The sequence below is a fragment of the Poecile atricapillus genome, chromosome 6 (assembly GCF_030490865.1).
Source record: "Poecile atricapillus isolate bPoeAtr1 chromosome 6, bPoeAtr1.hap1, whole genome shotgun sequence".
Taxonomy (NCBI): domain Eukaryota; kingdom Metazoa; phylum Chordata; class Aves; order Passeriformes; family Paridae; genus Poecile; species Poecile atricapillus.
The window spans coordinates 31,126,992-31,154,598 of NC_081254.1; the positions used below are offsets into that span (position 1 = coordinate 31,126,992).

The 27,607-nt window shown below is 34.9% G+C and overlaps 1 protein-coding gene across 5 annotated transcripts in view; it reads left to right on the forward strand.

The window, feature by feature from the left end:
- The window catches only part of ATRNL1 (attractin like 1), a 432,748-nt gene that overhangs the window by 218,966 nt on the left and 186,175 nt on the right, over positions 1-27,607 (forward strand). For 4 of the 5 annotated variants that reach the window (XM_058841794.1, XM_058841795.1, XM_058841796.1 and 1 more), the window contains one exon: positions 14,270-14,348. In XM_058841794.1, coding sequence (XP_058697777.1) covers positions 14,270-14,348 — 79 coding nt within the window. Of the gene's footprint in view, positions 1-8,397; positions 8,516-14,269; positions 14,349-27,607 lie in introns of those variants that run through there. The other variant, XM_058841798.1, reaches the window with a different exon arrangement.

Consider the following 27,607-nt stretch of genomic DNA (forward strand, 5'->3'; position numbering starts at 1 on the left):
GATGGGATTCAACTGCAAATGGACAACTGTTCTAGAATGTGAACAAAACTCCACTGAAACACTTCTTAAAAGTTCAGCTGTCATGTAAAATGTCACAAACTTGCATGCACTTGGATCAGTGATAGTGCTTTGAAATCTTGCTATGAAGATATTTCCCAATAACCATGAAGTGTACACAAAATGTGAACAGTGACAGACAGGTATGTTCATCAGACTTTCTGTGTTTCTAGAATCGACATGACTCTATTTCACAAGTTCACAGCATGGCTTCTCTGTTGACTTTAATCCCTGTGTTCTGAGGAACTGTACCTAAAGAATCAGACTCTTAAGAATTGTGAATGGACTAAATTCTGTTTATTGCTGTTGCCAAAAAGGGCACAGAAATGAACAGAGCCTGAAGTTTTCTGTACCCAGGGCATTGGCTAATGGAGAGGAGGTTAGTAGCTGATATAAAATATCTTACTTCTCCTCATTCACCACAAACAAAGCAATAAAATGCTGATTGCCTAAAGGTCAGTCTAGTGGTGTTTTGGGTGTTTGATTTTTGAGTTGTTTTTTTTTTTTGTGTTTTGGGGTTTTTTTCTGTTTTTTTTCATAGGGAGACAGCGAGCTCTAAAACTTATGATGATTATGGTAAGGTTTAGATTACAAACCCATATAGAAGAAATCAAAGCCTGTCCAAGTACAACAAACCAGAGGGAGCCTGTGACAAATAGCAGAGGCAAACTTAGAGCAGTTTGTTCCATCTCAGGATACACGGCATTGTCTCTCCCAGTGCCATGCTCTGTCTCATTCAGCTTGTTCTGGTAAATGCACAGGTCAGATGTCAGCAGTTTGTAGACTAAAAGAATAATTTTAATAAGGGTTTAGGTTTGTTTCTTGTTTTGTGTGGGTTTAGGTTTGTCTGTTTGTGGGGTTTGGTTTTGTTTACTGAATGGGAGGGATGTATACTGTGACTGTGGCAAATCACAGTGGTAACAGTAATAACCCAGGCCATATTTACTAAGATTATAGATAGAGAAAATAATTGTCTTTAAAGACAATTTGAATATGCTTGATAACAAAACATATTTCATGATAAACTTGCATTTGCATTTCTCCCATCCAATATTATACTTCTATTTCTGAGGATGTGGCAAAATGCTGTTCTCCCTACCTGGCCAAAGCAGCAAATAGACCCATTTGACAATAACAGCTATTCAACAACCAGGCAAAAATATAGCTTAAAACTGTTCCTTTATAGGTTTTGTGTTCCAGACTGAAAGATGAAATGGATATTTTACTGCTTGAATCAGAAACATCAAAACAGGCATTAACTGTCCTGATGTATCAAGATGAACTGTTTTAAAAGCATTGTTCTGTAAGGACTTTATTTAAAACTATACATAATAAGGCACAAAATCTATTATTAGCTTTGCAATTACTGCTTGATTTACCAAGATACTGATATTGTATGTCCTGGAACAAAAAAGTTCAAGGATAAGATAAAGAGAAGTTATATTGAAAAAAAGAGGCAGGATATTACTGAAACTGGAGTGCTTTAGACCATGATATGCATTGTTAAAAACCCCTACCCTATTTAATGTCATTCTTTTTCTACTGGAAGGTTTTGTTGCAGCTACTGGTTCAGTGACCTTTCCTCTAAGAATAAAAATGCAATGTAAGAGTAGTAAGAGATTCCAAACTGTCTTACAGAGAGTGTGGCATCTCTGTTGCTGTGCTCAGTGCCCTGAGGACTTTCAGCTATCACACAAATGGAGAAGTTTGGGACTTTTTTTCTTCCCACCTTCTTTAAAGAAGTACAGATCTTATTGGAAAAATTCACAGGCAGCAAATGTGAATGATCTTTCTTACATGGAAGAAATGCAGTATGCACAATTAAAAAAAGTACATTTCTGTATTACCTTGACCATTAAACCCCAAAATATCCTAATGGTTGGCACATTTTTTTTTGTTTCAAACTCTAAGGGATAAGGAAATATTCAGTGTTTTAAAGTCTTAGATGAATATATGGAATTAACTAAGTAGGTATGAAGACATTTTAAACATTTCATAAGGGTATAGAAGTAGGTTTAGTTTCTGAAAATACTATTTACTTCTTTAGATCACATCTAACATCCATGAAAGTTGATTGTTCAATATTTGTTAGTTTTTATTATCTATGATTTGAACAATATTTGTTAGTTTTTATTATCTATGATTTGAATAAATCCTAAATGGAAAGCTAAGAAACACTTGATTTTTATACCTGCTTTTAAATAAAATTATAACAGTGTAACAGAATTTATAACAGTACTCAAGCAATTCCCAGATAATTATTCGTATTAAGAATCTGAAGCATAAGTTCTGGTAAGAAATGTGGTTAAATCTCATAATCAAAAACCAGGCAAGCATGAAATTGGTGCAGATGACAAAGGTTAGCTGTTAATATACTCGTGATAGGAAATGATAAGCAAGTGCTACAGCCAGAATTATGTGTTTAAAACCTTTTTCAAATGCATGGTACCAACTACTAACTCATCAGGCATGTTCTATGAGCTCCCAGAACTATTACTTCCCTTGCCTCTGCTACTTTGGGTGAAGCTGACTGACTTAATAGAATATTTTAGTCACTTTTGTGACATATCTTCATGTTGTCATAAATTACAGAATCTCCTGGTTTTAATAAGTAAAGCACTGGTAAACAATATGGACTCTTTGAAAGTTTAAAAAGCCTTCTTTTTCATGTACTTTAAGAAATTCTATGAAAAATTATGATCATTAAAGATCAGGGGTACATTCTTTCTGTTAAATATTTCTGTGAGCAGTATAAGTGAGAGAAAACAATATTCAAAATATACCCAGTGCTTATTGCAGAAAGAAGGGATGGATATTTTGGTACAGGTGAGCATGGGCTGCAACAGGAATTGCAGCAGATGCTGAAGAACCAGATTTATTAACTCCACCTGTAGGACTGTGTGCTAGAATCTCTGAGCAGTCCCTTCAGTTGTGTTCCCTGCACTGGGAGGGGGTGGCAGTGTCTGAGCTCCTGAGAGCTGCAGTGCTTGAATCCAACGCCCTGGGGGTGAATTTGCAATGGGAGAGCTCCTGCTCTTTACCAGCATCCTTTGGTCTGTATCCCTGCCTTCCTGTTTTGTTTCTGGTAAAATGAAGGATGGTAAATTAGTGCTGGATTTTGGTGTGCTTATCTTTATGAGGTCGAATATTGATTTCCATGAGCAAGACAAAACATGGTGTGTTGGGATCAGATCACAATCCATCGCTGGGATCTCAGAAAATCCAGAACTCTTATAAGTCTAGAGTATTTTATAGTAATATGATAATCAAGTTATCACAGCAAAAGGGATTTCACTTTTGGAGCTAGAATGAAATTGATTTTTACTTAGTGATGCATTTAAAGTTTTCACCTCACTTAGAAGCACAGAGTTGTTTGACTTCCACTGGGAAAAGCACATCTGTACTGTGATGGGCAATTAGAGTTGGGCTTTCCTTAAATATTTGTTTTGAATTGTTGAATGTAGCTTTGTGTCTTCTGCACTCTGAATCATACAGAAACTTTGTCATCACTGTGGAGTTATTTGGTGTGCTCATATTTCTGGAGAAGGCAGCCACTTGTTACTGGCCTGCAGGCAAAGGAGATTGCCCAGTACTGCTGGATCAGTTGCTCTTCAAAACAAGGGATGAGTCACTTAATCAGTGAACAGAGCTGTTTTCCATTATTTTCTTTCTGGTTTTAATCCTTCTGTTTGTCCTTTGAGTCATTTGAAAGCGTGTGTGAGTGCACTAGTGCTCACCATATTTTGATTTCAGCAGACACCATTCCTCAAAACACAAAATAGATATCAGATATCTTCAGATATCTGAAGATGACCTAAGTACCTGCTTGGTATAAAACAGGTGTGGGCTTCTTCTTAAAGTCAGTGCATTTAAAGTTTGGAGGTCTCACTTCCTTTATGTATCAAATTCAGTGAGAGGTGTTCATTGTGCCTTCTGAAGCTCTGGTATTTTCTCCTTTCAGGGGTTTGTCTTTCTACAGCTGCATTGGATTTTGTATCCTAAGAAGCATCACAGATAATTCATACAATGTTTATGTCTTGATTCCCTACATTTTGTATTGTATTTTCTTAAATCCAGTTTGATGTTTTCTTAGACTTCAGCAGCATTGGTGCTCACACCAATTTCTCTTCTGACTGCTTAAACTGGTCACTTTTTTATGAAACTCCAGTCCACTGTAGTTTAAACAAAAGAACTAGAACAGGTTTTCTTCTGTGATAAATGGACTTGAAATTTTGCTTTTGTCATTTTAATTCCAAGGAGAAGGAATTCAGTCTTCTTATTATAAAAATCAAGTACTGGTTGCAAAGTTAACTCCGGGAGTTTGCTCCCAGATGTAAGGAATACAATGAAGGGGGGTGAAAACTGATGAAGGAAAACAATAACAAAAAAATAAAGGAAGTAAGAAATATGAATGTTTTCCTTTAGGCAGTAGTGTCATTGTCCATTACAGCGGGTGACAAGCAGCTTTGTCAAGCCCCGTGCCCGCCTGTCTCTGCAGGCGCGGTCGGTGTGACGGGCTGGGCTCTGAGTGACAGCCAAGAAATGAGCAATCTCCTCATGGCAGGGCAGAAATATCCCAGGTCCCTGTGCTCAGCTCTAATAAATCACTGAAAGAGAGAAAAGACAGTGCTAGACCGAGCGCTATGCTGTGAATTTCATATGTCCAAAAATATTAAATCTGATTATTCCTTTTTTAGAAAGGACATCTTAATTCAAAGGAATTCATCTTCTCTATTGGAATATTAATGCAAATATTCCAGTAAAACTTCCTGGTACTAAATGAAGCATTTAGTGTGGGAGGTTTTGTGGTCTTTCTAATTTTTCTATTGGAATCCAAGGCAGGAGAGGCCGTGTTTTGCCAATAAGAAGCAAAATCATTGAAATTCAATGGTAGACTCCAAAAGCCACACTAAGAATTACACAGTTATATTATCTAAATAATAATAATAATAATAATAATAATAATAATAATAATAATAATAATCTGAATTTTTTATTCTGAATTTAATCTTCATATGTGGCCCAATCATGTTCTGTATCATAGTTAGTTTTCTGTTTTCAATAATTTTTTGGTGCTATTTTAGGAAAACACTTAATCACTTGGAAAATTATATTTCTTTCCTAATATGTTTTCAGTCTTTTTTGGTTGAAAAATCTTGTATCTGATATTTCTAATATCAGGTTGAGGGGAATCAGAGGCTTTGTATTCTTTAATCAGTACAATTACAGAATTTTTAGTGTTCTTCTTGAATGATGCTTCTTTGACCTGGAAATCTAAAAAATCATTGCTTTGGAAATTTTGGAAAATTTAATTTTAACAGGACTTTTAATAAAGAAAGTGATGACTTTTTTACACCTACTCCTTTGAGCGTATTTGCCTGTTTGGAAAAAGTTTTGGAAATGTTACAGATTGAAGGGAAAAGTTTTTTGGAATGTGTTAAATTTCTTCATTATATTTCAGTCTATCATGCTAAACAATGCTGACATGGTAGGCTGACTTTCTAAACAAATTTCATATTTCTGTGATGCATTATTAAAGAATAATGGCTGCACTAGAGAGAGCAGTGAAAAATAAGAATGAGTGAAAATATTGAAAAATATTGGAAAAAATGTTCTTGAAATCATGTGAATCTCTTGGTTTGGAATTGCTTAAATTTAGCATCGTTGGCAATTCTTCTTCCCTAATTTCACTAGCTGACAGTAATTAAAATAAATGAGTCTTTCTCTTCCCTCCCCTCCTTAATTTTAATCCTAAATTAACATAAATCACGAAGACCATTGCAAAAAAGCGAAAGTGAAAGCATAACTATTTTGTAATTGAAACAATATACAGTTTAGAATTATTCTGAAAAGCTACTGCAGAAAATGTTAAATTCTGTATTTCATAATTTGTCCAAAATTTCAGTGGACAAATATATATAAATTTTATGTGTACTTTTTTACATGTAACATCACTTATTGAGAGGAAATATAGAGTATCTCACCCATGAAGGGCAAACTCATAAAATTATATGAAATATGAAAGTCTTTTCTGTGACCAAAAGAAACATAATCACACTTCATGGGTGTGATGTTCTATTTATTCTGTGGAGATTAATTTCATTTTCCATGAGATTAAATCGCTTTGATTGTAAATCTTTTTTATTTGTTGCCTCAAAGAGGAAAGGAGGAACTGCAGAGGGTTGAAGTTCACATCTTGAGCTTTATTGTGTAATATATTTCAGAGTCTTTTTTACGTGGTTCACTTTAGTCTGATATAGGATTGGCAGATTAAATGGGAATGTTGGTCTCTCAATTGTATCTTGGTGTACGCTGCATCCATTTTCTCTTTTCTGTTGAACATAAAGGCTGTTTGTATAACTGATCTTTCATTCATACTTCACTATAGCAGCTTGTGGTATATTGAACATAAAACCACAGCTTTGTGGATATATGCATGAATTATGTATGTAGGAAAATAGAAGTCTAAAAAAATGTATATGTGCTTTTTTATAGTTATTTTTAATAACTATTTTATTGAATAAAGTTATTTAATGCTTCCCTCCATCCTCTATAACATTGTGGCACATGTGCATAATGAAAAAAATACCAGTACCTTTTTTCATAATAATTTTTCTGCTAATTACAAATTCTCTGTTCAAACATTTCTTTCTTCTTTACTTTCAAGAAGACTTTTGATGTTTCATTACACAGGAAAGACCAATAAACCCAGGCTTTGCAGAGGCAGTTGTCAGAGATGATTTTAAACTGTTAGAGGAGTTTATGCCTTGGGAGAGAAAGGATTAAGTTGGTTTTCTGTGTTCAATATATATTAATAAATTATTTAGCACAAAAATAGTAGCTATTCTAACTAATAAATTAATACATATTATATTTATATTTCATTGCTACTGCTTACTTTAAAATAAAATTCATATAAAATGCAGTTGATGCCATTGATAGTTCAATCTCCCTGTTTCCCATTATGCATTCAGAGCTTAAATTGTGAAGCTTTATTAATACCATTGTCGAAGCTTTAGTTAATAATTTTATTTATATTTGCTCTTCTGACTCAACAAAATTATTTTCATGGTGTTTCTAATAGTTATTTTTAATGTGCTGCTCTGGTGACTTACAGCATTCTTTTGGTACTATGATGGTTTTTTAACCATGACAAAGTAAAACAAATCCTATGTGGATATTCTTTTCCATGCATTCTTACCAAATACAGTGTTGAGCCTGGAAGGACCAGACTAGAAAGCAGATATATATTTTTTATTAACTCTTAATCTGTTTTGTATAAGTTTGGTAGTTGTGGACATGTGAGAAGAAAATTTTAAGGGCCGTTATGTGACTTTCATGAGGCACTTTATGCAAGAGTTATTCACAGGGATGTATGGATTTTCAGGACTGCATCAAAAAATAACGTTTTAATCAGTCATCTGGATAAGAAGAATTATGCGTGTAATTAGTTTTAAATGAACTTGAAACTTGTTGCTTAACTTGTGTGAATTCCATCTGAGACACAAATAAATACAAATTTGCATTTAAATGATTTTTGGTAATACTTTGGGTTTTAAATACCGTCGTAGATACTTTACCTCATATTCAGGCATTTCTTCAATTTTACAGTTTGGAAAGTAAGAACTGAGTGTCTGAACCCTCTGTGTGGCTTTTGGATTACTGGGCTCACATTTTCCTTGGGTTCCTTTAATTCAGAAAGAAACTGTGGGGGAAAAGAATGGAATGTAGATGTAGGCTGCTGGGAAAAGCCCTGTGGTATTTAAGGTTGTGGAACAATGACATTTTGTAGCTGAAGAGGGAAAGATTGCAGCTCTTGGCTAATCATTTCCAGAAAAGGGAGTTTTGGGAGCCAGTGCATGGAGCTGCTGGTGCTGGTGGTATCACCATGACAAGGAGGAATAGGAAAAGGACATTCCTGAACCACCTGGATGGTGATGCTGGCTTTGTTGGCAGTGCCTTTCACAGGCTGTGCCAGCCAGAGCTCTCCCTGAGCAGGAATTCAGCACTCCTGGCTGAAATGTCTTGACTTCACAGCCAGGATTTATTTTCCTGACCCCACACACTGCATTACCATGAACTGGAATTTCCATATCCTACTTCCTTGCTAGCCAAGACTACTGTTCCCTGTCTTTACACATTTCAATTTGGAATTGAAGCACTTCATTCCCGAAATTGTTCTGAATTACTAATCAATGAAATAGTCCTACTTATAATGATGTTTATGAAACTTTGTGATTTGCAGCAACTTAATTAATCATTAAATTTTTTAAAAAACATTTTACTGCTGTCATACATATCAGACTTCTAATATTATGTTTACAATTCTTTGTGCTTCAGATAATCCTGTTGAAATCTTTGGAGCTGCTTGTCATGTGTATACCAGTTAACACAAGGATGGCTGAACCCAGCACATCATAATCATAAACACAATGTTCTTGTCAAGTACAATGAGAGAAATCAATTGCTGTGACAATAATTGCTATTTGAAGTCATGGTGTTCGAAAAATAATTGTTCAATTATTTTTATTTTAGAATTGTGCTTGCTTTATAAAATATCAATTAAAATGGACTCTATTTGCCAATAAAAAGATAGTAAATAATGTGTTGGGAAAGCAGTTCTTAGAAAAACAGTTAATGTGATCTGTTAGGAAACTTTTGCAGTACTACCTTGAAAATATTAACTTAGCTATGAGACTTGTTTTCTTTGCATGTATCCACATTAAAAAGTGTTTTTGTCATCAGTTTGTTTTACTGAGTATTTTAAATTGTTGTTCATGTTAGTACTAGAAGAGAAGCAATAGAGTGTGGGGTCACTCTTTAGATTGCTAATTAGGGAACTGTACATTTTTGTGCCCTTGTCAAAGAAAGATCAACAGGCAGGAGGTTTGTGGATACAGAGGGATATTTAATTACTGTCTCAGCACAGCAAGACTCAAGTGATTGAGCAATAACTGCCTTGATGGCCCAACTCCTAAATTCAAAAAAAGACTTTGGAGGAGCCTTTAAAATATGTGCAAATATACATATATATATGTGGGCAGTAAATGAGTCTGCTATGCCCCTAACAAACTTGGTGAAAGGAATTTTGGGAGCTTCTGTCTCTGTTGGTGAGCAGAGGGAAGTAACAGATCATCACTTGGGCAAGATGGTGCTGAGGACCTGACATCCTCACTGAATGCATTTATTTTGTCTTTGAACTCGCTCTAGTTTAGTGCCATGGACTGACAGTCCCTTTGGGTCTGGAGTGAACACTGCACATCTTCTAACTGAGCTCCAGGGCTGGTCCACAGGGGTTTGTTCAAAAGCCCATTCCAGATGTACACTAGGCCAGCAATGCAGGAATTCCCCTTGGAGCACAAGGATGGGTCTGTCACCTGTTGGAGCAAGGGCTCAGGATGATGGCACCTGCTGGGACAGCCTTGGCACCCTGTGCTGGCCCAGCTGTGCTGCTCCCAGGGTGGGCCCATGCAGGGATGCTGCCCCATGCTCAGCTGGGGAGTGCTGCTGTACCTTGTCCTGTAAGAAGAGTGAATGTGATGGCTGCTCAAAGTAGAATCTCACTTCATTTCTCATTTTAGTAGATTTAAAAATATACTAGATGCAAGTTTTGAAAAACTATAGTTTTGAAAAAGTGTTTTCTTTCATCTGTTCATGGAAATTTATTTTCAATTATTGTGCAAATTACAGTCTTAAGTAAAATCATGGAAGCAACAATTCTCTTTATATGTTAAATAATCAGAGAATGAGAAAAGAAATAATGAAGGATGGCACATTTTTTGTTCTGTTTACCTTCCATTTACAGTATTGATTCTTAAAATATTTATGCTTAGTTCATGAAACAGTTTCTTTTACATCCCCGAAAAAAATAAGTAAATTATTTCACTTTAACAAAAGTATTACTTTGATACCATGTGTAATTTATAGGCATTAATACATACTGCAAGAATTCTGTAGTGTACTTATAATGCATTCATAGAGCTTAAGGCACAAATGTGTCATTAATTAATCTAGTCTAAACATGCTGATCATTACATTTCACAGATTTTCCCCTCTATTTATCCATGCAATTTAAGTTTCTTTAAGGATAGCTACAGATTTTATTTCAGTTTGCCCATACCAAGCAGCAGCACATCCACTAATTCCCCTAACACTTTTTAGTTTGCTGCCTAAAGAAACACAGAAAAACTAATTTCTGAGTTATGAAAAACACTTTCATTTCCTCAGCCAGGCCTGCACTAAATATGTTTAAATGTGACCTCTAGAAGTCAAAAATTTACTCTGTAGCTTGCAAAAATAGTTATGCAGGCAGTAATTATTCCTTGCAAGTTCCCTTCTCTTTCTTCTATTAAATCAATATTTGTGTTTTCATACGACCCAGAGCCCTTCTGGGAAGAGCATCTGCACAGCTCAGACATCCATGCTAGCCCTGGTGTTCCCTTGCAGCCTGTCCTTGGCCATTTCCCTTCGCTGTGTTGGACTCAAACTCTGTTCAAGACTTCTTCTTCTGCAGTTAATCCCATCTCCAATTGTTTATTGTCTCCAAAATCATGCTAAAATAATAACTTCCAATCAATCTGTAATCTGGGCAGCTGGTGAGGAATTGCTTGTTTTCAATCATGCTTTTTTAGTGTTTCTCCTGTTTTGTTCCACATGGTTTGAAGGGGAAACTGTGCAAAACTATATCCTTCTGGCACTTGAATTTTTTGTTCTGGAAAGTGCAAAATCTGGATAATGCTGTGGTTTTAGGAGTGTCTTAGTATGGCAATTGTCTTATTGGGAAGATTTACATTGCTAAGTGCAGAAAGCCATTCACTCTGTACTCTGGGTTAGCATTTCATAGCCAATGTGCTTTGCAAAGGCATTTATCCATATATCTGTTTATTTGGGTGTCACTCAGAGTCTCAACTGGAGAGTCAGAGATGGTGGACATAATCTATGATCATGTGAATTAACTGTAGGCAAGTTGCCATTTGATCTTTTCCACAAATTTTAAATATTTTTTGTGACTTTCCTCTTTATTCTCTCCATGTTTTCCAATCTTCTTTCAGAAAATGTCAATGGCAGATCTTAAAGAACAAGTCTAATAATATCTGTTTTGGCAGTACCTTGTAGAGTGATAAATTCATCTCTCAAGTGCTGCTTACTACTGTGCACCTGAGTATTTAGGGTTGTTTTAACCCTTTTTCTTTCAGCATTCCAGCTGTAATTCATACTGATTTGTCATTCACACTGGTCTCTACACTGGTTTGGGAATTGCTTCATTCCAAGGGGAAATGAAATCCTTTGCAATGTAAATGAAGCCTGACTTCCTTGTTCTCATAAATACAACTTAGCAGTGACTGTGTATTAAAAAAAAAAAAAATCATCTAAATATTGACCATTGTACAATCTCTTGAACCTCTGTGCCATTAACCATTTTCAACCACTTTTGTCTTTGTGTCATGCATAGACCTCTCAGCTATTATATATTTGTCCCATCAAAACTTAGTGGATCTGATACTGTGGGAGCTTTGCACCCCATCTAGAAGCTCCCTTTTCTGATGTTGGTGCCTTTCTGACAGTTTCTTTTTTATCTGCCTGATGGCAAATTTTTAATTCATTTAATTTGCCCTGCAGTTTCTTTTTTATATCTCTGGCACAAGGAGGAGATAAGAAGCATAACTGGGGACTGGAGAGCATCCACCTACACCCATCCTTCTGTTTTTTTACAGTTTTTGCCTGTGATGTTAATGTCTTTCTTATGGCTCCCTTCACCTCCCTATTGTTTCATAGCCAAAGTGAACTTCTATCATTTCATTCCCCTGGCCAAGCTCTCTGCTTTCCTTGATACCTTCTAAACTCAGCTTAGATTTTTAGAGATAAACTGATGGTTGCTTCAAGGTACAGGCACACTATAGATTTATGCACTGACATCCCACTGCTTTCTGGTTTGTTCTTTATTCCTTTTCTAATCTCTTTTAACATCCTATTTTCTGTTTTGACTGCTACTAAACATTCAGTTGATATGTTCAAAGAACTATCTGCAATGACTTTAAGATCATTTTCTTGAGTGGTAATTGCTAATTTAGAACCTATCATTGTGTATTTGTAGTTAGTTGTGGTGTTTTTTTATTTTTTTCTTGTGCACATTGCCTTCAGTTCATTGTCACTGAATTTCATTCTCTTATTTTATTGCCAAGTCACTCTGTATTGTGAGATCCTTTGCAGTCAGCCTTAATTTTAATTGCCCTACATAAACCAAGGATGTTATCTCACCACAGCCTGGAACTAGGTTAATTTCACAGAATCTATTTTCCATGTATTTTTTCTCTTATTTAGTATAGACTTTGGGTTTTTTTCCCCTACAATTTATATTTAACCCCTACCAAATAAAAAAAAAAAAAAAAAAAAAAAAAAAAAGAAGAAGAGATTAAAATAAAATATTTACTTGCCAAGAAAAGATTATACAAAAGTCACATTATCAATGCTGTAACTTCAAATGGTTTATAGTATTTTATGGGTGTGACTTTGAGACACTCATTTCTGATTTTAGCTTTGCAAGTGATTGATGACAAGAAAATTCAGTGTGTGAACCACTCCACTGATGTACAGAACACAGAATTCATTTGTCTGAAGTCTTTCAGCCAGAACTCTGAATATTTTCTATTCTACTAATTTAAGAGAACTGTTCAAGAAATTAATAAATGTGAAGGACAGAATTTTCTAAGGGTAGAGATTCTGTTCCTGGTCATAATAAATCAGTCACAGAGTGCAAGGCTCCCTTAGTTTCTTGTTTCCAGTTCCCTTGCATGTATTAACCTTTTCTAAACTCCAGGAGCACTGAGTTAATAATTGCAACCAGAATTGCTGTTGTTTCCCTAATTTAGTGGGTTTTGGAAGGAGGAAAAGAGTGAGATGGCTTTCCTTTCCTTCATGCACAGCATCCCAATCTATAGCATCACGTCAGTACCCTGATGTTGCCCTGAAGCATCTCTTGCAGGTACCAGCTGGACAGTGCAGTGGAGGGGAAACATTTCTGGGAAATACTGTTTATAAATACTTCATGACTTAAAAACCTTAAAAGATATTGCTGCAAAAATGGATTTATTCTGGTGGTCAGTGTTTTTTTATTTGTTTTGCTCTTCCCTAGACACCGAATATAAATTTATAGTCACTTGTACTTGCTTTTACAGGGAGATGTTGGTGTTATTTTGCACTTATGCACAGTACTCCTCTGAACTATACTAATTCTAGAAATCTTGGTATTTACTGTATTAAAGAATATATTTAGAAGCTTTTTGGCAGAATAAAATTGTGGATGCCTAGTAATTCCATAGTTAGTGTTGTATTAATTGAAACCGCTGTGTACAGCAGAAGTGCCAACCTGTGTGAAAGTTCTTCACACAATTAGTAAATCCACATAATTATATTAAACAACTGTCTAAAAATTTGAAAGACCCTCTGAGTAATTACAAATGCCAGCTTTAGAATCCTTTTGTTAGTATCCATAAATACACTAAAAGAGGTTGAGAGTTCAATGATCTTTCTACTGAAATACTTTATGGATTAAATGTTACAATACAAAGATATTGAAGCAAGAGAGAAGGTATATGCTCTGATTGTGCACTGCAGTTATTCAATTTTCTATTTTTTTTCTTCTTCTGTTGTGTCTTTGGAACTGTAATGTGGTGATGCCCTTGGAGATGTTTTCCCTGGGGAATTAACCATAGAAATACTCAATAAGATAACACAGGCCTATTGTCATGTGCTAACCCAGTTCCTCAAACTAATTATACTCCCTGTGTAGTTACCCTTCTTGCAAACCCAGGAAATTACTCAGAATTTACAAAGTGAAAGAAATATAAATTGCTATAATTTATTTATTTTTTGCTATACTTCACCCTCTTTTTCCATGTACTAAAGGCAGAACATGCAGTGCTTATTTGTTGAGACTGTTGTGGGAATGTGGATGGCTGTACTGGAACTTATCCCAGGCTAATGGAAACAGTGATAACATTTCCAGGAGAAAACCAGAGCATGTGATGTGTATTTGCTTTTGACTTTGAACGTGGATGGTTGACTCTTTGTAATTCTGATAGAGTTTAGTTTTCCCCACTTTTTGGGGTTTATATTTCCATGCTAGAATGCCTTTTTTTTTTAACCTTTGATACCCTAAAAACATAAGCTTTTCACAAGTTACAATTATTATTTTTTTCTTTTGTAATTGCAGTTGTTTCTTATCCTTACTGCTGGTAGCTGCTGTCGTTTGGAAAATCAAACAAACCTGTTGGGCTTCTCGACGGAGAGAGGTATCAATAACTTTAAGATTATTGTAGTACCTTTATCTTCCAGAAAAAGTTGGGGACTTTGATGAACAGTTACTCCTCCCATTTCTCCTGTATATGCAATTTAAATACACATTTTATGCCCTTGACTTTTTTATGCTGAAAAAGAAAACTTCATTTCTTTCTCCTGTCAAAAATTAAAAGAATTACAGCGCTAGGCTGCAGAAACATAAATTTTCTTTATGGTGGCATTTTTAGAATATGTAGAATAGAATTGACTAGAGTATTTCAGTTGAAAGGATCCTACAAAGAATTATTTAGCCTGACCACTTCAGGGCTGACTGAAGGTTAAACCATATTATTAAGAGTATTGTCCAAATAAATAAAGAATAATTTCTTATACACTAACAAGCTTGGGCAGTAACCCCTGGCTAGGAAGTCTGTTCCAGTGTTTAACCACCTTCTCTGTAAATAAATGTTTCCTAATATCCAACCTGAACCTGCCCTCAAAGGAGCTAAATTCTCTACTCGAATCTGTACTTTTATCATTAAACCTGTGGCACAATTAAAATCTTCAGTAAATATTCATAAAATCACCTTATTCTTTTGTGGTCTAAATTCTTACAGCTATATTGAAAAATCTGCCCCAAATCTTTGCTCTTACCTGCCTAACAATTCATTACACTTAAATGAGGTTAAACTTATGTGTGCTACATGTGTATGATTGTACACTGATAGTTGTGATATTTCATTTTGCTCTCATAAATGAGATCTAAAATTTGTAGACAGTGATGTTTTCCTTCCTTGGAGCTTCTAATCATGATGATTTTTGGAAAAAGCACTTGCTTAATGTCCCATAATCTTGATTTTTATTTTTTTTTTAAAGACAAGCTTTGGTCTACTTCATGATTTTTTTCTTAGGATACTGGCACCACTAGTGTTTAAATAACTTTTTCTTTTTACTGTAGATCTACAGTGAATTTATATGTGCTTTAAAAGTGACAGGTAACTAACACTTTCCATTTTCCTCCACTGAAATAATAATGTACTAATGCTAAGGTTTAGCTTGAACTGGTGCTACAATGGAAAATGTATATGGAAGATGTACTTGTTTCCTTCTGGTATTTTTGGGTTTTTTTATTCATATGAACATTGTTAAGAATCTTCTAGGGGCAAATTCTCATTTATTTCTTACTACTTGCAAAATATAGATGAAAGGTAATTTAAACTACAATATTCAACTTAATAATATTTCATTTAAATTTGTCTCAGTACTTCGATAGTTCTGTGCAAAACTTTGTTGTGATGAGATGTAGTAGTTCATTGATTTAATTTCCCATGTAAATGAGGTTGCTTTATTGATATTTTTAAGAACAAATACAAATGTACCCATTTCCAGATCCAGGTCTGCTCTGTTTTCTGTGATTATTCTCCTAGTTTTTTGAAATGTAATATTTTTTTATGTGGTCCATGGACATCATTTGATAAAGAAAAGATTCTCATACAAAAAGTTTCTGAAGTTTTCCAAGATTTATTTTCCTAATATCATCAAAAGTACTTCTAAGACTGTATGAAAACTCAAATAAGCTGTTTGATAAATGCAATATAAATGTGAATCAGCTTCTTCAGAAGAGCAAAAGGAACAACATACTTGACAACGGGGCTGGAACTCAGAGCTTCATGGTTGGTTCTGAATCTTGGCTTTCCTTGAGTATAATGAGAGAAACTTGGTTTTCTCTTGTAATAGAGTACAGTAGCTTTATGAATTGTAAATGCTGAAAGAAATCTCCCTTATTTTCAATCTGCTCTTGATCACCAGCTGTAGTTAATGTCAAATACAAGGTTTTGATAACATTCCATACCATATTTTCCTTTAATCTAGCGAGAAAACTTCTTATTATAATCAACATATTTTATAAGATTTTGCAATTAAGTGCTGCAAATAAATTGTATGAATAACACACAGAGACAATCTACTTTTGAAAAGATTCTGAAGTATCTACTTTAGAGCACATTTGGCAGATGAGCTTTCCATCTCTTTCATCCTTCTTTAAAAAAAGGAATGTTTGGCTCTTTAGATGTTACCTTCATTATAGACCTAAACCACAGTAATAGAAATAAAACAAGAACACAAACAAATACAGAAAAGTGTGCTGTTAAAAGCTGTGCATCCTTTTATTGTTCCTCCTGATGTTTTTTCCCCTGAAGGAGGAGGAACATTACCATCCAGTTCTTGTCATCTTTTAGTAATGAATTTTATCAGGCTCTTGAGGTAAGCCAGTAATTTTTTCAAGATTTGTAGGGCCCTGTGTGTAGCTGAAAGTTCAGAACCTTGTCCTGTTTTGCCTTCTGACTTTAATGCTTGGCTAAATTGGAATGGTATTGATTCCAAATTGAACACAGCATGGCCTCAATCCAGTACAAGGCAGGAGCAAGTTGTTTGCATTGGGAAGAAGGAACGTCTCAGTTTTCCCACTAATTTAGAAATTTTCTCTCCATTTTCTTTCCTAATTCATTGCTCATTCAGCAATCCCACTGCTCAGAGCACTGCCCAAATCTTGCTGAGCAGTTTGAAATTAGGCTCTATCATATGTACATGTAAGAAACTGTTACATTGTGTATATATGAAAATGGATAAATAAGTGTCTTCCAAAATACTTTAACTGATGTTTGTCTACACTGAATTTAACTTCCTTTGCCCATATCTATTGGTCTTTCAATTTATTTAGCTGAAATATTTTTTTCCCTAAGACCTCCAGCTTTGGAATTTTGTTTTGCTCATAACAAAATTTTGGTTCATATTTTTCTCATACCTACATAACTCTCTCTTAAGATATATTTTATCTCAGGTTTTTGTAATCTATATTTATCCTTTAACTCCTGGATGAGCTTCTCTTCTTCTTTCCTGCCTTCTGAGAGGGCAAGGGACAGCAGATAGACTGTCTTACCTTATACCATCAAAGTTATTCACCTTCTGCATCGAGGAAAAATGGGAAGTATCATTCTTCTATTTTATAGTTCCAAAAAGATCAATGAAACTTTGAGCAGGAGAATATGAACAGCCTCCTGCCTGGCATCCCTTGACACTTTCCCTCACCCATCCCTCCCATGGATTTGTGACATTTTAAAAAAGGTTTTTAGGAAAGGCTGAAGTAAGATAGTGGAATATTGCTCATCTCAGGAAGCTTGTTCCTTGAAAAGAATAATGCAGAATATGATGAGAGGATTTCCAAAGCATAATTCTTATAGCAGTATCTTGATAAAAAACCCCAGTGTCCAAAGAAAACCAAAAACAAAACAGAAGGAATTTGGAACATTTGTGACAGAGCAAGATAACATTTAACATTTATTTAAGGTAGGTATGGAAATTTATGCAGGTGTAGAAAATGGGAAAGATATATTTGTTTATTAAATAAAGGAGTCCCTGAATATTGCAAGATTTAGGAAAAGCAAAGCATTTTTTAGAATAGTGCTACACTGTTAAAAGATCAGATATGTATTCTAGGTTTTAATCCTTCATCCTCCTTTTTACTCCAAAGACTCACAAATCTTTCTACTAGCACCTTTCTCTGTAAAATCTGACTTTTTAGTTCACTGGATGAAAAAACAAAAGCTGTTATCTTCTCCCAAATGATTTTTTAAGCCTCTTGCATTTTATACCCTGAATTCACACAAGAGCCCATCCATGAAGCTCCAAGCTGATTGTTTCCCTCCTTTATACGAGAAAAGATGTATCACCCAGATTTGCCAAATAAGAAATATGAAGAGAATATTATTTGTTTTCTCTGCATGTTTCATATCTAAAGTATTCCTTCATTCCTCTGCTCCTAATAGGTACAAGACAATCTGTTCATAGATCATTTTACTAAAAACTTGATAGGTCACCTGCCAGATTTCTAATGGCTCAAATGTTTTGTCTCATTAACTTCTTCTGATTGAAAGGCATCACACTGAAGATAGAATCTGCATCCAAAAGAGTTTTTTAATAGTGGGTTGAACTTTTCCTTTTGCTGACAAGATTACACTGAGGTCACTAACAAACTCACACAGATGGGGTTATAAACCACACAGCTTCTAGTTGAGTTATTTTAGCAAAATATTTGCCCTTCCTAAGTTAAACCAGTTGCTGCTCAGATACCTTTTGTACCCTTGGTCCCATCAGATGTTTTAGAGAATTGTTACCTATAATCCAAATGCCTGTAGTCACTGATGTATATAAAGTATCTTCTGCCCTCCACTCAGACACACAAAATACACGTGCCAATGTGCCATGTGTTGTTATCTAGAATTATAGAAATGTAGAATTGTTTGAGTTGGGAAGGGCCTTTAAAGTTCACCCAGTCCCACCCTCCTGAAGGGAGCAACTTCAACCAGAACTGCTGCTCAGAGCCTCATCCATCTTGAACTTGAATGTTCCCAGGCATGGAGGTTTCACCACCCTGATTGTAAAAATATTTTTCCCTTTATCTGGTCTGAAATATATATTGAATCAGTCAATTTGTTAAAATAGATTTTTACTTTTTCTTTAATGTAAATTGCTTTTTTTATACATTAATTACACACTAGGAAGAGAGTGCATATCTTGAAAGATGACTTAGATTGTTATTTCCTCACGTAATACCCTATAAAGCTCTTGAACAATGAGGAAGTAATGCATGATTGCATTTTTAGGTAAAAATGCTTGAAAGCATGGATTGTGTGTATAAAGTGCTTGCCTAACTTTAAAGGTTAATACCATTTATATACAGCATCTCATTATACAGTCAGCTGTGCACCATTTGCCTTTCTGAAAGAATAGCAAATACAAACATAAAAACATGGAATTGTAGAAAACTCTTGCTTTATACAGTGTGTGGATGCCACTCAACTTATTGCTTCTTTTTATTAAATAAGCTTATGTTTGTTTAAGAAAACCCTCCATCTTCCTAGCCTTGATTTTATTATCAAGGTAGTTTTATTCTCTCAAATATTCAAAAATTCTTACAAATAGACAAATGAAACTGAAATAGACTACTTCTTAATAGCAGTAACAATTCATGTAATAGCTTTAGGCTCATTTCTATGGTAACTCTAATAAGAACAAAGAAATTCAGTTATGTCGATAGCACTAATGAATGTAGAGTATGTGCATTTCAGCTTGAGGTTTTTTGCTTTCTGTTCAAATGACAATACTTTAAAGTATTCCTTTTAGAAAAGATGGTAATGGCTTTTGTGTATATGATATTGCTTATGGAATGCAGCACATTTACTTTAGCAATACTAAAACACAGACAATATGGTGTGTTCTTGAACAACAGCTTTTGAAGGAAAAAAAGCAATACTGTGTGTTTCAGGGTGACCAGGGAACCAACAACAGCAGATGTAAGGAAACTAAGAAATATTAACATGGATAATTAAAGTACCCCAATGTGTAATAGTATTCATGTGTGTAGGTGTCCACAGGATTATATAGTTTATGTTTAAAAGTTGTTCAGCTCACAGATAATTTTTCTTTTTTGCTATCTTCTTCTCTGTTGCTTAGCAAATATCTTACACATCTGTATGTAGTTACTCACAGGCTGTGTGAGTAATCCTACTGAAGTCAAAGGAGCTATTCATAGGACCAGAATCTCAACTTGTTATATTGCTCAGGCTCTTCTGAAATCAATAGAGCTATGACTGCTTATTTCAACTGTGGATCTAGTTTTACTGAGGATAACTGGGACATTTATTTTAGGCTGACGTTTTCTGCATTCTCTCCAACCTAAAATTTAGGTTCCTCTCTGAATGAACCTTTCAAGCAATATGCCTGGTTAGCTGCCACTAGATCTTGTCTCAGGACTCCCTCTGCAGTCAGTATAAAAGGCACTTCCAAATGACAATTCATCCCACCCAATTTTCAGTGTTCACTTTTTATATTCTGATACTTGTGGGGACCTGACTTCTTGTTAACAATACAAATAACCCATGGAGTCAAATCTCCCATACTGAGAGTTATTCTTCACTTTCTTTGCTTTAGTTTTATAAAATTGAGGTTGTATTTATAATGCTGTCAATTCATAGAAGTAAGCATCTGATTAATTCTTACATTAGTAATGCTCATAACGTGCTTGTTCTCTGTAAGGAGAAATATTAAATGGTACCAGTGACAGACTCAATATTATATTGAAAAAATTTATGTTGGGAAGCTGTAATTAAGCAAAGCTGATGCAAAGTATTTGTGAGAGCTTGCTAACAGATCTGTTTCTTCATTCCACAAAAATTCAGAAGGTAAAGAAGATAACAGACAACAACAACAACAGATTTAAAAATAAATTGGTGAGCTCTTTATTAAAAAGAATAAATTAGGAAAAAGAAACTAAGTAGGTGTTTTAATTGTATGTACTTATGACCAAGAGAAGAAAATTGTTCACTTTTCTTAACATAATAACCAAAGCTCCTTCTTACATTTGCATAGTGGAGTTAGCCTGAAGATTCCCAAAAGGCAATAATCAAAATAAATTAGTTTCATTTCATGTGATTCCTGGGATATGCATAGAAAGGAAACTTGGATGTAGTTTTTACTGCTGATAACAGTACTTTAAAATTAATAGTTGTGATATTCTGTTCAATAGAATTTATTATCAAAATTGAGCTTTCTAAATAAGAATATAAAATGCTTCTGGAGATAATGCTAATTTCGTAATGGTGATATTAAGTTCTACTCTCTGGTTAACTCTTGCAAGTGTACTGGGGATAAGTTTTCAAGCTAACAGGAAGGTAAAATTAAGGTTGTTTTAGAGGAAGAGGGAACTGGCCCAAATGAAAAAGATTGCCTGAGGCAAGTGGCCACTTGGCAGAGCCTGAGGGTGCTTTGAGCTCCACGGTCTGAGAGTTTTCCATGGGACTGGTTGTAAACATAAGAGCATTAGCAGAATTTTTAGCAAACTACCTGTCAGCAAAAAGCAGCAGACAATGAGAAAGGCAGTCCTTACTGGGACCCTGGGAAGAAGCCAGATAACTTCTTTAGAATTATTGACAAGAAAAATAATTTGAATTGTTTTCCACAATACTAAAGGAATGAGGATGGTAGATGTGTTCTTTGTAAATAAAGAGTATTGCACTAAAACAGATGATTCATTTCTGTCTCCTAACAAAAACAAAGAAACAGGTGTTGCATATTGGCCCAAAGTGGTGAGACACTTCTTCATGTTTTTATTTCCTCTGTCTTTGCAGCATAGTGTCAATTTTTTGTCCCCTATTAAAACACAAACAAACCTTCCATTTCTCAAAGCCCTGTAAGAAAAGACTGAATTTAGCTGCTAACAATAGAAGTGTTGCAAGAACTCTGATATGAACAGAGAATGGAAGGGTTTGACAATTTACAGCAAGAGGTCTTCAAGGGAAAAATGTTACTACTCCTCCATAGATACTCCATAGCTTTTCTCAGAGTTTCCAGAAATTTTAGTTGCACTGGGTGGGCAACTTTGGCCTAGGTGAGTCACCTGCAGCAGGAGAAGCATAAAAGAAACTAAATCTGCACTGTCCTTCCTCCAAAGAGTAGGGAAATAACTCAAAGTCCGAGCCTGGAAGACGTAGTTCCTCTCTATTACTCTGCTCTTCCTTTATACCTAAAGTTTTGTTTATTTACAGTTGAATGCTAATCATGTATTCTAAAAATTACATTAAATCATGCAAACAATAATTTTCATTGCTTTTAGTTTATGGAACATTTACTGCTGCTTCCACAAACATCCATTTCCTTGCAAATATGTGACTTTTTTTTTTCAGAGCTGATTTTCAGGTACATTTATGTATGTGTGCAATTGAGTAGCAGTAAGGTGGGATTCATATAATTCCTGAACGTCTCCCAACGTGTTTGTATGTCACTTTGCCCAGTATGGATAGTACCTGCCATCTAAAATAAGCTCATTGACCTTTTTATCTCTTAAAGTTAGTGTTGATAATATTCAGAATAATTGTTTCTTTCTTTAAAAAATTTTGAAGGTACTGAAGTTTCTCCTATGTGGGTGACCCCCTGCTAAAGTTAGAGCTTTAATAATCAATGCAAAGCAGATGCAAAGATCAATGCAGCTGGAAATTAAATAACTTCACCAACTTATTTTTTCAGTGCCTGCACTATTAATTGGTTTACTCTGTCAGCAGAATGTGTTCACTGCTGTGAGTGTCAGTGTTGTTGCTATCAAAAAATTCCATGGGGGGCCTTCTCTACTCTCTGTAGATATTTGTACACACAAACATTCCTTGGGGTCATCCCTCTTGAGCAAACACTGGCTGTGCAATTCATCTGGGCACCTTCAAGGCTTCTTCCCCTTCTCTGGATAGAAGGAAATAATAGCAGGGTTATGACAGAATTTGCATACTATACTTATTTCTGGGGGAACCTGCCAACACCTGTGAAATGTTAGGTTGGAAAAAAAAAAGCTAGAAAGTTCCATCCTCCCCCCCAAAAAAAACCAAACCCAAACAAACAAAAAAACACCCAAACCAACAACAAAACAAAAAAACACAATCAAATAGAGCTTTTAGAAAAACCCCATGGGTGTATGACACAGCCTACAAAAAGGTAGTTATTCTTTTTCAAGGATCTAATAATACAATGTTTATCATTCCTGGAGCTATATTTTTTATTGCTCCAGCAGTTCATAAAAAATAGTTGAGAGTTAGTATGACCTGATATAAACCAAGCTCATTACATTTTTTTCAACAGATAATTAATAATTAACATATAACCCTTGGCTTTCCTTTTATCTTCAAGTATTGACAGAAGTCGCATAAAAACATACTATGTGTGGAAAAAAGTGCTTTGAAATGCAAAACTTAATTAAAATTAATGTAATGTTATTTTAGTACAGTAGTATAGTAGCAAAAGTACTATAGGGAATATGAATATTTGAACAGTTGATTATTTTTATCCATGCCATTCAATTTTTACACTAGTAAATTTTGGAAGACAGAATATTGTTTGATATTTTGTTTGGGATTCATTGGGTTGACTGCACCATGGCAGTTAAATTGTGACATCAGCAAATTAGCCCAGACTGCTTTGGCAGTCAATTGACCCACATGCAATTAGCAAAACTGAAACCACAATGAATCCTGTAGCTTGAGCCTTGTTATGTTTTTTTTCTGCTTCACATACATTTTGAAAATCCCAGTTAATTAGACTTATTATAGGCTTAAATAGCTGTAGCTTCTTAGCCTTTTGTATTTGTGCAGCCATGGTCAGAAGTACTGAGAGAGGCAGAGAAATACAATATCCCAGTTGGGTTTGGATGTCAGTTCTTTCCTTTCTGGTGTTCTAGGTGCCTTTTTGCAAATTGCTTCACTGCCTGGGCCATCAGTTCCTCACCTGTAGCACAAAACTGTTGTACAGGTTGTGGTGATGCACTTTTCATTACAGACTCTGGTGGTGTTAATTGGGAGAGTCTGCTCTGACGACTGTTTTGCTTTATTCTGCAACAAGCCTTTGTCCCTTGGCAATTTATTTAGGTTTCTGTTCATTTTGGCAGGAAAAAGGAGTGAAATGGACACTAAATCTTTATCCTAATTTTTTTCTGCGTGAAGTGATACAAACGTGAAATACAGTGTGTTACTTTAATGTATTATATTTAATACATATTTCAATATTTGCTAAAATACATGAAATATCTTCCATGTATTTAATTTTCATCTTAATTAACATCAATCACCCATTTCTTAGGGTTTTATGCTTTCTGAATATGTTAATGATGCACAATACTGATTCCACACTGCTTTTTGCCTACCATAGTAATTTTTTGGCTTCACAGAGTTAAGGACTAGTATTTTACAGAACAGTGGGAACATGCATGTTACAAAAATACTGTATCCCTGCACTTGTGATCCATGTGCAAGTATCAAGCACACCACATTTTGACTTAATACCTTAACAGCATCCAGTAATAATATTCATTATATAATATTACATAAATGATATATATTAAATATTCCAGTGCAACATAATGAACTTGTCTCTTTCCACATTCACATGGAAAGCAAGTCCATGTTTTTAATATTGTTAATGACTAAATCACCCATGCACAAAATGTCCACCTCTGATGAGAGCATCCAGTGTCCTGTCAGCTTACAGAAAATGATGGACGTAAATCATCTCAGTGGAAAGGGAGGAAAAGAGGAGCCAGAGAATTAGTCAGTGAGTTCCCAGAAACATCCATCAACAAAAACTAAGCTGTTTGTAATCTATGGAAAAAAAAAATAGATTGAAAGCCTAGATGTTTTCTTCACTAACCTAATCACAGAAAAAGAATATGCATTTCTTCCAAGGTAGGATAAAAGTTGTTTTGATTGGAGGAGAAAACATCTGGTGCTTGTACAGCTGGCCATTATAACGACTATAAGACTATAAAAAGTCTATCACAGGATACTTTAAAAGGGAAGGCAAAGAAGCATTGTCATGATAGCTGTGGAGTAGGTGCAGAATTGGCCAAAATGCCATAATCAGCTGTTCATTATCAGTGAAATGAGGGATTAACTCTGTGTGGACTGTAGTTATCTGCATTAGCCCCTTCAAAGCTTTGTCCTAGCTCCAGAACTCATTTTTTTAAGTTTTTGAATACCCAAGTCATGCAATTGGAGATTACATCTATTAAATTTGCATATGAGGAGCTGGGTCAGGAGTGTGTTGCAAGCAGGATCAGGCTTCAAAACAACCTTTAGAAATTAGAGGCAATATCCATACTGGTGAAAGCAAGTTTTTACCTGGTAGAAATAATCATCTTTACAGAAACAGCATGAAGAAAAAGCTGACTGTGCTACAATTTCTCAGAGCTGATCAATGGCTTAGAAAAGTTCACAAGCTGAATATAAGTCAACAGCAATCTAGTTACAAAAAAAGGAACGTATTTCTGGCTTGCATATGTAACTCAAAGACATCTAATTCTTGACCTTTATTGAGTATGGCCTTAACTGGACATCATGGAGAGTTCAGACACAACAGTTCAAAAACTCTGTGGAACATTTGGAAACGTTCAGAGGAGAGAAGTGGGAAAGTGTGGCTGTTTATAGTTGCATAGCATAAAAGATGAGGGAGAGATGTGATAACAGCCTTGAAGATGGGCAATGGAATAATGAATTTATCTGAATCTGTTGTAGGAAGGATGAGAAGCAAAGTGCTCATGTTGCAGCAAAGAGCATTCAGGTGATACAATGAAAATTAATAAATTGTAATGATATTAGTAGTGTAGTTGTGCAGTAGATAATCTCTGATATTCCAGACACTTTGTCTGTCTAAGCCTTTAGGAGAGGGGTGGGCAAATACAGGACAGAAATTAGAAGGCCTGGATATGCCTTTGTAGGGTGCTAGAGAGTCCCTTGGCAGTCTCTGTAGGTCTCTTTTAACCTTACCATCTTATGTTTTAAAAAGCCCATGTGAAATCAGAGTATTTTGTACATTCCAGGAGCATTTTGTTTGCTATGGAATCACAGAATGGGTTGGTTTGGGAGGGATCTCTAAGGATCATCTCAGACTTCAACTCCTGGTGCCATGGGTAGGGACAACTTCCACTACAGCAGGGTGTGTCCAGCTTGGCCTTGAGCACTTCCAGGGATGAGGCATCCAGAATTTCTCTTAGACTGAGGCTATATGATATGATATTGCAGCACCAAAAATCCAAACTAGGGCTTTAATAGCACCTGCACTTCCTCATTAAAGACTATTTTAAAATCTACATTAATTTGATATTTATACTTTCATTGCAAAATTGTGTCCCAAATGGCAATAAAGGCAAGTAATTATCCAGATATTCCAATTTTTTTTTTGCATTATAAAGGCTTTTAAGGAGCAGCTTTCTTCTTTACAAATCTCATATGCATAAATGCAGCCTTTGAAGTTACTGATGTTGTGTACCATGTTAAACTTTACAAAATTCCAGATGCTAGAAAATTAGGGTTAAAAATAGCCCCTTACCTTTTATGCCGTTGAAGTTCATATCCATGAAGTCCATCCAAGTGACTGAGTCACCCTGTGGATTGATTTTTTTTTTTTCATTTTTGACTTTTCATTTCATGATTTGGGCTGGATTATTTGTTCTGCACCTGACATCCCTCTCATTGTGCAATTCTATTGGTTTTCCTGTACAAGTGGCAGGCTAGGCAAGACAGTTTATTTGAATTCAAAATTGAAAACCACACATAGATGAGAAATTGAGCAACTTTTCTGTTCTTGTGTTTTGTTTTGTTTTTGTTTTTTTTTTTTGGTTTGGTTGGGTTTTTTTGGTTTTCTTTAGTACATATTTTTGCAATTATTCTGATTTTTCTTTAACTGAACCGGTCTCACCAGTATTTTAAAATACACATTTCTGAAACAGCACTGTTCAGCACATATAGAGAATTCTTATAAAAGGTTTTGTGCCGCGTTTTTGTGAGTGATTCTTCTTGCTTTCCTGTTTCCTATGACAGATGATATCTATCCTACAGATGGAAAATATATTTTCACTACTTTCAGAATGGCTTGTTGTTTTCTGACATGAAGCTAACATAATTTAAACATGTTTTCTTCCCTTTTATAATGAACAATGGACATAGAACCTTTGGCTTTCCTTTTATCTTGAATCACTGCTAGAAAATTGCATAAAATCGTAAAATTTGAGCAAAAAAAAAAATCTCTCAAATGCAAACTCTAATTAAAATTAATGTTGTGTTAATTTAGTTTGTTATTGTTAATTTAGTCACTTGTGTTCCTGAAATACAATGCTTGGGATATCACCAGTATTTGAATATGCTATTAGTTTTTCCATGTTGTTTTTCCCTAGAAAATAGTTTAAGGTAAAATATTTGAATCAAGCGCAGTGTGATGCAAAAGCTAAATTCTAACTTTATTTAATTACTTTAAATTCTTTGATCAATTGGAATGCATGCAAATGGAAAATGAATAAAACACCTACAATTGACTTTTTTACAGGTTTTTTTGTATATCTACTTCCAAGGCTGCTATTAACTGAACATAATACTATGATAAAGAAGCTATTACCAAACATTTTTTTTTTGACAAAGATATTTCTATTTAGGCTGGAAAAATATTGCTTTTAGTGGAAGGTAAGCAGCTTCATTTAGATTAAACTTTTTTTATTTTGGATGGAAGAAGCAAGTAAATATATATTTCTAACATAAAGAAATAAGGTGATTTAGCTGGATTGCAAGCAAAATAGGATATGAAGAAATATAGTCTATCATCTCAACAGTAAATAGATTTTTCTAGTAGTTGATACAGTCAAAAATTCCCTGTCAACCCACATAAAATTCACATTCATAGCTAAGACTTACAA